The sequence below is a fragment of the Hippopotamus amphibius genome, chromosome 5 (genome assembly GCF_030028045.1).
Source record: "Hippopotamus amphibius kiboko isolate mHipAmp2 chromosome 5, mHipAmp2.hap2, whole genome shotgun sequence".
Lineage (NCBI taxonomy): Eukaryota > Metazoa > Chordata > Mammalia > Artiodactyla > Hippopotamidae > Hippopotamus > Hippopotamus amphibius.
The window spans coordinates 1,068,490-1,082,012 of NC_080190.1; the positions used below are offsets into that span (position 1 = coordinate 1,068,490).

The 13,523-nt window shown below is 57.4% G+C and overlaps 1 protein-coding gene across 1 annotated transcript; it reads left to right on the forward strand.

Annotated features, from left to right (window-relative positions):
• Positions 1 to 716: 716 nt before the first annotated feature.
• LOC130853365 (nascent polypeptide-associated complex subunit alpha, muscle-specific form-like) lies at positions 717 to 13,039 on the forward strand. The gene is made up of 14 exons (XM_057735094.1): positions 717 to 797; positions 959 to 1,279; positions 1,988 to 2,154; positions 2,273 to 2,378; positions 2,708 to 2,773; positions 5,262 to 5,378; positions 5,607 to 5,863; positions 5,909 to 6,111; positions 6,211 to 6,372; positions 6,487 to 6,751; positions 7,007 to 7,168; positions 7,262 to 7,384; positions 7,669 to 7,878; positions 12,745 to 13,039. The coding sequence occupies exons 1-14, from the start codon at positions 717 to 719 to the stop codon at positions 13,037 to 13,039; spliced, it is 2,535 nt and encodes an 844-aa protein (XP_057591077.1).
• The last annotated feature ends 484 nt before the right edge of the window (positions 13,040 to 13,523 follow it).

Below are 13,523 nucleotides of genomic sequence, written 5' to 3' on the forward strand. Positions count from 1 at the left end.
TACTAACACGGCAGGAGAGCCGGCCTCTGCCCTCTGCTCCCAGGGAGACTCTTCCAGTGGGACCCGCTTGGTGGCATGCCTGCGCCTGGAGGGGACGGCCCATGGGCTTAAGGCCACCAGGACCCCGTCCTGGAGCAAGCGTGGGGGGCCCGCTTCGTGGGGGGTGGGCATGGGCTGGGGGACCCGCAGGAGCTGACCACGGAGCCCTCGGGCCCTCGGGGTGCGGCCGTTCTGCTCCACGGTGCCCACCTTTGCCAGGCCCTGCGTGGGGCCCCGCGGGAGGGACGCGAGGGACCAGGCAGCCGATGTCGCCACTGTGGGGGTGGGGGGACACCCGTCGGAGGCGGGGGGCCCCGGGCAGCGGGAGGGGACACACACAAAGCCCGGATCTCGCGGGAGACCCAGGACTGTGGCGTCTGTCCACCCTGGGAGGCCGGGCGGTGGAGGGCAGGGCGGGGCCTGGAGCCTCCCGCAGAGACCCCCCCAGCCCAGCCCCCCCAGCCCCTCCTGCTCACAGAGCCGGCGCGGGGCCGGGGGGCAGGGACGTCTCCCCTCTGCACGCGGGGGTGGAGGCTGCTGGCCGAAACACATGCTCCGTGTGAGTGTGGGGGGCAGAGTGAGGCCTAGAGGCCGGCAGCCAGCTCAGCTCCGGACAGCCGCTCCAGGAGGGAGCAGGTCCCTGCAGGTGTGACCTGGGTGAGGGGGGAGCACATGCGATGGAGCACATATGTTTACAGAGGTTTCTGGTCGTCTCGGGAAGGTTTCTGCGCGTCGCGAGGGGCCGACGTCACCGTGAGGTACGTTAGTGCTTTTCTAGACGTGCGGAGATGCAGGAGCCGGGCTCGTAAAATCGCCTCTGAACGTAGCTGGCTGTGTGAAGCCCTGCTCCACCAGCCTCCCCCGGGGCACAGGGGCCTCCCTCCCGACCTCCACCTGAACGCCTCTCGCGGCTGGTGAGGGCCAGCAGCTGCAGCGGCTCGTGGTGCCATCCTTGCGGAGGCAGACGGCAGGTGCCGGTTTGCGGGTGACGCGGCCCCGCGGGTCTGGGCACCTGCGGCTCGCGGCCCTGCGGCCCCCACCCCCCGGGAGGCCCACGGAGAGACCCCCACTTGAAGACGCGAGGAGACCGTCTTGGGGTGTGCTCCTGCCTCAGGGCCGCCAGCCGGGGGCCCCGAGGACCCCAGGGAGGGCGGTGGGAGGACCCCTGGACGCCCGTCGCCAGGGCTCCTGGTATCTCCGCTTTCGGGCGCGCAGCCCCCCGCCCCGAGGCGCTCTCAGGGTGACCTCATTGGCCCGGGCTCCAGGCCTCTGATACAATTCTCTCCGCTGCGCATCCCGGCTCTGCCGAGCTAAATGGGCTTCTTGATTTAATTCTGGAACCGTCTGCTGGCCTGTCCAGGCCCTGATAATGTATTTAGCCATTTCTTGACTGCGTCCAGCCCTTCCGAGGCGGGCAGCTCCGTTTTCAGGGGCTCTCACGTCTCCCCAGAGAGAGGGGCGCGGCCGAGCACCGCCCGGGTCCTGCCGGAGGGACGGGAACCCAAGAGCTCGGGGCGAGGCCCCCGAGGACCGCCGTCCACTCCCCTCGGCAAAGGCAGGGAGCCGCCCTCACGGGGGGGAGGCTGCCGTGACGGGGTCTCCCCGGAGGTGCCCTCGCTGTCTGGGGCCCTGGGCAGCAGGGCCTTAGCGACTGAAGCGCGTGGTCCCGGAGCTGGGGCCTGAGGAGGGAGGAGGAGCCCAGGCTGGAGGAGAAGAACGCCATGTGGCCTGGGACCTCGGCACACGGGGACGTGGGGACACGGGGACAGATGGGGGGACTGCACACTGGCCCTTGGCAGGGTGGGCCCCCTCTGGCCCAGGGTCTGCTCTCCCCGAGCCCCCCCAGTGGGTTGCCCTGACACTGTGGGACCTCCTGCCCCCATCTTCTCTCCTGAGCACCCCCTTCTCCGCCTCCTGGATGGCCGGCCTCCCTCCGCGTCCTTCCCAGGAGGTGTGGCTGGTCCCCTGTGAGCGCGAGGGCCCTCACGCACCTCCGCCCGTCCTGGCGGGGCGGGGTCTGCGCTGGTCGAGTCCAGCACTGAGCACTGTCCCTAAGCGTCAGGAGAGGGACCCTGCCCCCGGCCCTGCACCCGTGGTCGCTGACACTCCAAGGATGTCCGAGCATCACCTGGGAGCTTGTCAGAAATGCAGAACCTCAGGCCCTCCAGGGCCCCAAATAAGGACAGTCTTCCAACCAGGTCCCACGAGACCCCTGCGTCCATGGCAATTCCAGAGGTGCCCGCTCCGCCCCGCCCACCGATAAGGAGTCCAGGCAGAGCCGTGTGCCGCCTCTAGAGCACACGCCCGCCCGCAGGCCCAAGCCCCCCTCCAGGGCCTGCGTGAGTCCCTCCCCGGCCTGTCTCTAGGGAGAGCCCTGCGCCTGAGTGGCGCCGCAGGCCCCTGACTGTGTGCAGGAGCTGTGGACACAGAGGCACAGAGGCTGGGACATGCCCACACGTGAGACGGACAAGCAGCTCCTAGGGTCTGGACACGTGGCGTGGCGTGTGAGGTGTGCCCCCAGCTGCCCCTTTCCCCGGGCCCTGAAATATCACGGGTGTGGCCGTTGTAGGTGGCCAGGGGGCCCGGCCAGTGCCCTGCCCTGCTAGGGTCAGGGTTAGGGTGACGTGCTCCTCCACCGGGCCTCTCGTTGGTCCCTTTGTTCTCCCAGTGCGTGCTGGGTGGCCTGTGTGCGCCGGGCACTGCCCGGGCTCAGGGGGAGAAGGGAGCGTGGCAGGTACCCCCGCGCCCGCAGAGCCGCCGTCCTGGAGGAGGCAGCAGACGAAGGAAATACCCCTGAGGCCGCGGAGAAAATGAAGACAGGCAGGATGGGGGGGAGCAGCCGGGAGCCGCGCTGAGAAGGGCCTCGCGGAGACAGGCCTGAAGGAGGTGAGGGAGGCGCCCGGCGTCCGGGAGCGGCGTGTGCCCAGGAAGCGGTTTGCTAGGTCAAAGCTTTATGAATCTTCAACTTTACAGGAAAATGCGGAGACGCTTCCCGCGCGGGCTGCGTCAACGCACAGCCCAGCGGTGCCCTGGCAGAGTTCCTCTGGGAACACAGCACTCCAGCACTCCCTGGTCTTTGCGGGTTTGCGTTTCCCGTAGGACGCTGCCAGGCCCCTCCCCCGCGTGGTCGGGGGTCACTGTGTTTCCCTCTCTGCCCTTCCCAGCTGTCCGTGCCCTTCACCCATTTCTGTGTTGGGCCGCTTGGTTTTTCTTACACGTACATAAGTAGATATAAGTTACGCTGAAAAACGCTGAATAGTCATGATTTGACATTTATGTACACTGCAAGTATCTTTCTAATTAACACTGCCGTATTGTATATCTGAAAGTTGCTAAGAGGATAGATCTCAAAAGTTCTCATCACAAAGAAAAAATTTGCAGCTATGTGAGGTGATGGATATTCATTTAAATTATTGCGGTCATAATTTTGCAATATGTACATATATCAAATCACTGTGTTTTACACCTTAAATTTGTACGATGTTATATGTCAGTTATACTTCAGTAAAATTGGAAATAAGCAAACAAATATCTTCCTCCAGTGAGTGGCTTGTGTTTCTACATGATGGTTTCCAATGAATGAAGGTTTTAAATTCTGACATTGTCACTTTATGAAATATTCTCTACTGAGGTTAACCTTTTTATGCCTTGCCTAAATCCTTCCTTAGGACAAGGTCATAAAAATAATTATCAGATATTTTTGTCTAAAAGAATACTTACTATTTCACACCCTCGCACTCCTGGGATAAACCCAGCTTGGTCACGGGTATCATCGCTTTTTTAAAATGTATGGTTTACTGGGCGCAGTTTGCTAATAATTTGTTAAAAGGATCTTTACATCTTTACTTACAGTGAAATGGGACTAAAATATGCTTCTTGTACTATTCTTGTCTGGTTTTGTTTTTAAAAATTATGCTGACCTCAGAATAACTCGGGGAGATTTCTCCCTTTGTCTACTCTGAGGAAGTTTGCGTAAGAGTGGAAAAATCATTCCCTGGAAGTTTGGAAGAACACATCTGTTTTATCCCATCAGTGAGATTTCTTGTAGCAAGATTGTCAAGTAACGGTTAAAAGTCCTCAAACGTCACAGAAATACGTGGTCTTCTCTTTCCCTGGAATCAATTTTTTAAAGTTATAATTTTCTGGGAATTTGTTCCTTTTGAATAAGATTTCAAATCGAGTGGTTCACGATATTTCTGTCTTTTAAAACCTCTGTGTATGTCAGCTAAGTTCCCTCTTTCATTCCTCGTGTTAGTCTGTCTGTCTGTCTCTCTCTCCCTTTCTCTCTCGCGTTTGTCTTTCCAATCACCAACCAACTTTCATCTTTGATTCTCGCCACTGCGCCTTTCATTTTCTGTTTTATTAATTTCTGCTCAAATCTGTGCCTTTCCCTCCTACTTTTATCAGTTTTAGCCTGTTATTCTTTTTCTGATTTAAGTTGGATGCTTGCCACTTTTTTTTTTCCTTTTCTTCTTTTAAGGAGACACAACTTCCCCTGGGCCCACCTTGCAGTAGTCCACATACACGTCATCCCACACTCGACAAGCACGACACGGAGCCTCTCCACCACAATCCGGGTCTAAGTGTGTCTAGTTTCCATCACGCTTTACGCTCTGACCAGGCATCGTTTGGAAGTGTGTATTTTATTTTCCAAATAAATGGAGATTTTAAAAGATTATTTTTACTACCTTAAATCATTAAGATTATTTTTTCAATGTTGTTTTCACGTCTAGCTAACTGTGCTATGGTCTGAAAACACGGTCTGTGTGGTGTCATTTCACGGATGCTGGTTGGTGCATCTGTGCTGTGACAGTAGCTATTCTCCTGAGCTTTACGTGCACACTTGAGACAGGAGGGTCGCTCCGGGCGCCACGGGAGGGGTGTCCACACTCGCCGGCGGACGCGGCTCAGCCGGCAGGCAGCAGGCCTTGGAAGGCACCACCTCCGCCTGGCCGCCCGGGGACCGGGGGCTTGTCCTGACTCTGGCCTGGTCTGGACTCCTCCCAGCCTGGCCCAGCCCTCGGCACCCCCGCCACCCCATGTGACCCCACGGCCGGCGGTTCCGTGGGGAAGCCCTCCTGATCCCTGACCCCGCTTGCTCAGGGTGGGGGCCTCATCCTGACCAGGGAACTGCCTGAGACCTGAGCCCCACCCCCACCCCGAGGGCTCTGCAACTGCCCCTCCGCGGCCAGGGAAGCCTCTGACCCCCCCGCCTCCTGCAGGTGCCGGCGGCAGGGCTCTCCCCCCTCAGGGATGCACGGCAGGGGCCCGTCTGCGTCTGCGTCTGCATCTGCGTCTGTGGCGTGAGGCTCTGTGCTCAGGAGGCCCTGGGGCCTCTGGTCGGCTCTGCCCAAGCTGCTTGTCCTGCTTGGCTTTTATCTGGAGGAGGAACGGCCAGTGGAGGCCGAGGGGCCTCCTGCCCTCCCTCTCACCCTGTGGTCCCCCGCTCCTCCGTGGCCTGCGGGAGGGCCCGCCTAGAGCTCCTGCAGGAGTGTCGTGAGCTCAGGGCTCTGCACACACCAGCGTGGCCGCTCTTGTTTCTGACTCTGCTCTCCGCCCTCCCCCAGGGCACACCCCCCCACCCGCAGGCCCTGGGCCCTGGAGGGGATTGGGGGAGCGGTGGGGAGCAGGGGCAGGGGACGGGCGGGCAGTGCTGGGCTCGGGCTCTGACCCAGCCCAGGCCCCGCGAGGGGGTGGGCCCCACAGCCAACAAGTGGGAGGCCTTCGGGGGGTGGGGCTCCTGGAGGCCCGCCTGGACGGCTGTGCCCATCGCTGCGGTTGGGGGCGTCTGGGTGGGTGAGACCCTCCGGCTTTGCGTCATCGGGTAGCAGGTCAGGTGGTCTGCGCCTGTGTCCAGGCGCCCTTCCAGCCACCCTGAGGCCGGGCCTGCCTCTGGCCCCACACCCACCGTGAGACACAGCGCCTGTAGCGGCGGTGGCTGGCTGGGCCCCGTGTGGGTTTCCAGAACCTCTGAGCTCGCTGCTGGGCCCCAGGAGGATGTTTCTCAGACACGCTCTCCTTCCCCCACGGCCTCCGAGGAACCTGAGACGTCGCTTGGTGACCCGGGACCAGGTGGGCCTGCCAGGCTCAGAGCCACACGGCCAGCCTCGCTCTGTGGGGCAGGACAGCGGGAGGGGGCCTGCAGTGGACCTGCCCCTGCTCCTCCCTCAGGCCTCCCTGCCCAGGTCCAGGGCACGTGGATGCCTGGAGTGGTCCCTGCAGGCACCTCCCGCATGGACACAAGTGACGTGGGGCTCAGCCTCCCGGGTCCTCCCAGCGGACAGACGCCCAGGCCCCCAGGAGCCCGTCCCTCTGCGCCCCCGGGCGGGCCTGGTGGAGCCTCCCCAGGAGCCTCTGCTGCTTGGGCTCAGGGTGACGTGGGGACACGGGAAGGGGCTCTGCTTTTTGTCAGGCTCCTTGGCGGGGCCCCTTGCTGTCCGGCCTTAGCTTGTCCCCAGCTCTGCGGCTGTGGTCCTGTGACCCACCCCCTCCAGCCCACCCTTGGGACCCGGAGGCCAAGGGAGAACGGCGCAGCAGCGTCTCCACCTGCTAAGGAAGCAGGGACGTCCCCGGGCCCCGGGGGCCAGTGGGAGGCGTCTTCCCGCCCCAGTGCACACTCCAGGCCTGAAAACAGCCAAGGCCGTATGGACAGCACGCTGTGCCCGGCGACGGGGCAGCTGGTGGCTGTGGAGGGACTGCCGGGCTGGCTGTCGTGACCTCCGCCCCGGGCCGCCTCTGAGGGACGGCTGGTGGACGGGGGCTACCGAGGCCCACACATGAGTGAGCCAGCACACCCTGGACGTGGCCCCAGGCCACGCCGCCACCCCAGACAGCCCTGCCTATCCCTCCCACACCTGGGTGTCCACGGGGATGGCACAGCCTCTGGGGTGGGTCCGTCAGGAGGCTCGCGGGCAGCGGGCGGTTCTGACTCCCTTCCGCAGCTCACGGTCTTCTCTTGACCCCTCAGAGGCCTCAGGCTCCGGAAGGGGCAGAGGTCTCCCAGGTCCTCTTGGAGGGAGCAGGTCAGCTCACACGAGCAGGACGGTGATGGGACCCAGGACCTGGGCCGGCAGCTGTCCGCTCACCGCAGCTCCACCGACAGGCCCCTGTTGTGCGCCAGGCCGAGGAGGTGAGGCTGAGGCCCCCGGGCCAGGGGGAAGGGGCTCCAGGTGGGGGCAGGGAGGGGACAGGAGGTGGAGGCCCTGGCCGGTGGGCCGGGCAGCCTGATGCTGGTGGAGCTGGATGTCCCCGGGGGCCACAGAGCGCCCGGCACCAGGTGCTGTGAGGAGGGAGGCCGGAGCGGTGAGATGGGGGAGTGCCTGCTAGAGACCAGGGCCGAAAGGGGGTGAGCCCCTCTTGGGGGCAGCGGGGACGGGAGGGTTGGCTGCCAGCATGAGGTGGGCATCCAGGAGGACCCCCTATTCCCAGGCACAGGGGGACGAGAGGAGTCAAGCGCAGCCCCCAGCCCCTCCCAGGCGGGGAGGACCCCACGGCCGTGACCAGGTCGGGTGGGCGGGCAGCGGACCTGGGGGTCCTCCCGGAACTGCATTCAGCGCAAAGGTCGTTGCTGCTGATCTGACAAAATGCCGCGGGGCTGCAGCCGACTCTCCCCTTCCCGCGGCTGTAAAGGGTTACCGGCCGCGGTGGGGGCTCACACGCCCTGAAGGGCCCCAAGCGGCTGCTGGACACGCGCTCCCTCCGGACGGCCGGCAGCAACCGGGGTCCCGGGCGCAGCCCAGACACCCACCTGCCCGCGTGCGCGCTGGGACTCCTGGTGGACCCGCCCCAGGACACAGCCCCTCCGGAGGCAGGCCTGGGGCGCTTGCCCTCCCACGCTTGGTCTGCGCTGGGCACAGCGGCTCCCGGGCCGCGGAGCTCAGGCCCTTGCTGCCCGGGGCCACCAGGATCGGGTTCTCAAGGGGGGTGATGGCCAGTGGCCTCCACGTGGGTGAAGGGCCCGTGGGGCGGCCGGGGGCTGGGTGCACGGAGCACCACAGCTTCCCAGCACGGGTGTCTGCCTTCCCAGGTCACGGGGCCTCTGGCCTCTCCAGGTGACAAACAGGAAACACACGCGGGCTGTGCACACACACGCGTACCCGGGCACGCGGACAGGCACACCCACACACACCCCTGCGCAAGCACACACGTGTTCACGTACACACACCTGTGTTCACACCCGTGCACATGGACAACCCACACGTGTGTGCACATGTATACACACATACAGCCAAGTGCACACACCCGAAAAGCCCACGGGCCCTGTGTCAAAATCCTGCATCCTGAGAGATGGAGGACACAACCGCCAAGATGAAAATGGATACACATTTTACCAAATATTTTCTAATAGAGAAGCATGTATGTTTGCAAGTGTCTGCTTTGTGCTTTCATTAAAAATCAGGAGTAAACACACTGAGGAAACAAGAGGACAAATAAGAGGTCTTGGCGGAATAAGATACCATTCTAGAAGGCGGGCAGCTGCCTGCATATCGGCAGAATGGAAGGCTGCCGGAGAGAAAGGAAGTGGGGGCAGGGTCACCGCGGAGAAAGGAACCAGAGCAACCGGAGGGACGGAGCCTGCACTGGAACTGGAAGAGGAGGTGCCTTCCTCCTGCTCGAGGAGCGGGGAAGCCAGGCCCAGGGCAGTGACGGGCGTCCTGCGTCTGGAAAGACCTGTGGTAAGCATCGAAATCAATTACACATGGAATTAGTCTAAGGAATTATATTCAGTTACAAAACAGAATTAAATGTCAAAAGCAATTCTTAAAAAATAACACAGTAGCATAAAATTAATAAGTGAATCATCCACAACACTGTTATGAAGTTTGTGCATCTCAAAGAAAGGGGCAGTTTTCTAGGAAAATGTGCTTTTCCAAAATTGTCTCACGAAGAAACACGGCAACTTTAATAGGTGAGGAACCAGGGACTAAATTGAAAGGGTTGCCAAAGAGCCATTCCTGTAAGTGGTGCCACGCCCATCAGTTTTATGGTGAATTATTTCAAACTTGTCAGGAGCAGGTATTTTCAGCGCCACATAGACACACACGCGTAGGTATGAACCAACTGATAATTAATGAAAAATATAGACAGCTTCCCGATTAATTTCATACCTCTAATTTACCCCTGATACTAAGACTCAGCAAAGATACCATTACAAGAAAACTCTTATGATACAATCTCAATTATGAATACCAGTATAACAATTCCCAATAAATTCTTAGCAAATTAGGTTCAGTCACTATCTTAAATTAACAATATGTGGAGGCATTAATTTTGTCCTTTTTAGGCAAGGATGACTTAGAACTCTACAATCTAAATTGTATAGATAATTTGATCCTATCAATAGATTAAATGAGAGATACAATCATTCGATTATCAATAGTCACCACAAAAGGCATTTGATCATACTTAATGTTCATTAACCTTAATTTTTTAAAATTCATTTTATTGGAGTGTAGTTGATTTACATTGTTGTGTTAATTTCTGCTGTACAGAAAACTGACTCAGTTACACATATCTATTCTCCTTGATGTTCTTTTCCATGATGGTCTATCACGGGATACTGAATAGAGTCCCCTGTGCTCTACAGCAGCACCTTGTTGTTTATCCGTCCTACATGTAATAGTTCGTATCTGCTCACCCCAGCCTCCCGGTCCACCCCTCGGCAACCACACGTCTGTTCTCTGTGTCTGTGGGTCTGTTTCTGTTTTGTAGATAAGTTCATTTGTGTCATATTTTAGATTATCCACATACAGGTGATATCGTATGGCATTTGTCTTTCTCTTTCTGACTTACTTCCCTCAGTATGGCAATCTCTGGTTGCATGCATGTTGCTGCAGATGGCATTATTTCATTCTTTTTTATGGCTGAGTAATATTCCATTGAATATATGCACCACATCTTTATCCGTTCCTCTGTCAATGGACAATCATCATTAACCTTAATTTTAATCAAAGTAATACATACTTTGACTCTAAAACTCAAAACCGTCTGGGGCTTTATAACATAACGCCAACTCCTCGTCCTTCTCTTCCTGCTCCCCAGAGGTCACTGCTTTCAGCTCTTCTTAGAAGTTCCTCCAGGTATTTATCAATCCATTTCTTTTTTTTTTTCCTTTTAAAAAGAGTTTTATGAGATATAATTGACGTACAATAAACTGCACATATTTAAAGTGTACAATTTGATATTTTTTCTTATTAGTCATCGGTTTTCTACATATTAGAGTATGTATGTCAATCCCACTCTCCCACTTTCTCCCTTGCCCCATACCAATCCATTTCTAAACAACATACTCATCCTACCACAGCTTGATTTTTCAGTTTCAGGTGTTCTCTGTCGGCTTCCTGGTTTGGAAGATGAAGGTAGACTCTCGCTCGTTTCCTCCACCACTACGCAGACCCATGAACTTCTCCTCCCCCGGTTTTATGGACTTATCACAATTTTTTATTAAGTCAAAATGGATGGTTGTGTTATTAGATTAGGTCAATGCCATTCACACCCGAGCTAGGAGACGTGATTTGATTGCATTCCCTTTGTTATACAATTTAATATTTTCCTGGAGTTAATAATTTCCTTATTTTTCAGTAGCTTGATTTTTCTGCTTGGGGTTTGCAGAGCCTCTTGAATTCATGGGTTAATGTCTTTCATCAGTTCTGGAAAATTCCAGGTCATTAGCTCTTGGCACTTTGCTTCCACTCCGTTCTCTCTCCTCTCTTAGAACATCTGAGCATTGTCCATGTTTCTCTGCTTTTATTCTCTGTGCTTCAGTTTGGGTATTTTCACCAACCCTGTGTTCTGCTGTTAAAGCCATTGATGACTATTGTAGTTCTAGAATGGCCATTGGATGTTTTCATAATTTAAATCATATTTTTAAGATGTCAATTCTCTGGTGAAATTTTCCATTTTTCACCTACTTATTTCATCTTTTCCTCAGTTTTCTGTAATATACTCATCACAGGTATTTTAAAGTCCTCATCTGCTAACTCTAGATTCCGAATCATCTTTGGGTCCACTTCTATTGTCTACTTTTTCCTCCTAACTATGGATGCTATTTTTTTGCCTCTTCCATGTTTGGTAATTGTTGGTTATAAGGTTAACGCTGTGCATGAAAGAACCAGTGAGATCCAGGTGATGCTCCTTCCACCAGACTCGACCTTGCAGACAGAGAAGCGAGGGCTGGACCCGTCTGTCCGGTGGAGGACGGAGCTGGGCGGGGCTGACAGCCATTTGAGTTTGACCAGTCTGCTCCTTATCTGCCTGTCCAGCAGGTCAGCCCCCTTGGCCCCAGGGCTTCAAGAAGAGAGGTGACAATCTGGTGATCGCCCTGGGGGGAGAGGCTGCGGAGCTCCCTCCAGGGATGGGACTGCAGAGATTTCCCTCTGCAGTCCCACCTGGCAGGTGGGGAAGTGGAAGGAGAGGGAGGCTGGGAATTCTTTCCTGACCGGCTCGGCCAGCTTGCTCCGGACAGGCTGTGTGTCTTCCCCGGGGCAGAGCCCACAGGGTCTCTCTGAAAACGGCCCCGCTGTGGGGCCCCCAACACTCTGCCTGCAGCTTCAGGCCCAGGACCCCTGGGTCCACGCTCCTGGGCAAGGCTCAGTCCTCTCTGTTTCTTTAAACCGTGCCTGCGCCTCTGAGTCATCCCCTTTATTAAGTTTTACGCAAAGTGCCAGGCCAAGCACAAGAACTCTGTTACATAGAGAACATTCAACAGACGTTGCTGGCATAATTGGTTAATTACCTGGGGAGAAAAATAAAGTTATACCCCTAGCCAAGTATCCCCATAAATTAAATTCCAGAGAAGCAAATAAAAAATAAAATCATGCTATAAATTAAAAGAGCATATGGAGGTATTGCACCAATTTTACATTTGATAAGAGCTTTCTAAGTATTAACTCAAAGAAGAATCATGAAAGGAAAATACGGATAAATCTGAGTGCACACCATTTCACCATTTTTATATGTACAAATATCTTCCATAAATTAAAAGCCAAGTGACAAACAGGAAAAAATATCTGTAGCAGATGAAGAGTTCCAAAACCAAGACGAGACAAGCATCCCAGTGCAAAATGGGGAAGGATAGGATAAAACAATTCACATAAAATAATTCAAATGTCTAACATGGAAGCATGCAACCTCTCCAGCCAGCAGAGAAATTAAATGAAAACAGGTCCAATGTACCCCTTACCTCCTGGCCCAGCCTCATCCCTCTCCCTCCCTCGCAGGCCCAAGGTTTGGTGGGGCGGGGGGTGGGGTGGGGGTCACCTAACGCTTTACTGTCAGTGCTCTACTCCCCTCTTTCGGGGGACGGGGGTGCACGTTGACTCTGTTTTGATTCCGGGTCCAGACTAAGTGCTGGAATTTTCCTTTCAGAAACGAAAGGACCGTTAACATATTTTCCTAAACAAATAAGCAGTTTCCCCTGGAGACAAACTTGGCAGCCCCGTCAGTGCAGGAAGATCTGCTGAAAGTTCAACCACAGAACAGAACGCCAGGTTTGCACCTTGCTGCACACACCCTGTCCACGAGGAGCCCTTGTACGTCCGCACCTCTCACCTCCCCCACCTGCCCGCCCCAAAAGCCCCTTTCTGGGCCTCTGGGGCCTGTGTGGATACCCCCTCCCCAGGCTGGCTTCACTCACCAACCCCTCTGCTCCTGCCTCTAACCACCTCCCGCCCCAGGGCCTTTGCACTTGCTTTGCCCTCTGCCCAGGACGCTCTCCCCAGATACTCCGGCTGCTGCTGCCTTTGTACAATCAGAGCTTTTAAACGTCCCCTCCTCAGCTGGGCCCCCGCCTGCAGCCAGCAAGGCTGGACGGCGGCCCCCCGGCTCTCTCGGCCACACCTACTCATCCCTGTCGGTGCCTGTCTCACCTGTTGGCGTGTTTCCACGTCGGCTTCCCCATCAGGCCATGAGCATCATGGTGACAGGGCCCGCGTCCACCGCCAGGGCAGGCACAGAGCCGGCAACAAGGGGTCCTGGCGGCAGGCTGGAAGGACGCGGCTAACGCCGTCCCCACGGCCCCTGTAGCTCTGGGTGCACGGGTGGCGTCCGCCTGTGCAGGTGCCCGCGATGCCGACGAACCAGCCCCGCCACCGGAAGGGCAGCTCACGCCCTTTGAGGGAACCCGCTGAGTTGTCGCTTGTGGGTCCTCAGCAAAGCAAGGGGCCGGCGGGGGCGCGGCAGGCAGGAGGGCCCGTGCTGGGCTCGGGCCACAGACCAGCACCCGGCTGGGCTCCTCTCGTCCAAGGGGCCGGAAACACCTCCCGGCCCGGGAGTGCCCGGCGGCCCGGGCAGGCGGCCAGCGCCAGCTCTGACGTGGCCGGTGACGGCCCCACCTGGCCCGGCCTGGCCCAGCGGCCGCCCGGGAGGCAGGAGGAGGCCGGGGGCGCGGGCGGGGGAGGGGGCGCGGCCCGGAGAGCCCCGGCCCTGCCGCGGCGCCTGCTCTGGCCCCTCTGGTGGCCGGTGGCCGGTGGCCGGTGGCCGGCCAG

Coding starts and splice junctions, on each gene's coding strand:
- LOC130853365 (XM_057735094.1), top strand. CDS start 717: ATGGAGCACATATGTTTACAGAGGTTTCTGGTCGTCTCGGGAAGGTTT. Junction 2,774..5,261: donor GGGAGAAGGGAGCGTGGCAG/GTACCCCCGCGC, acceptor CGCCTCCTGCAG/GTGCCGGCGGCAGGGCTCTC. Junction 7,385..7,668: donor GAGACCAGGGCCGAAAGGGG/GTGAGCCCCTCT, acceptor GCGGCTGTAAAG/GGTTACCGGCCGCGGTGGGG.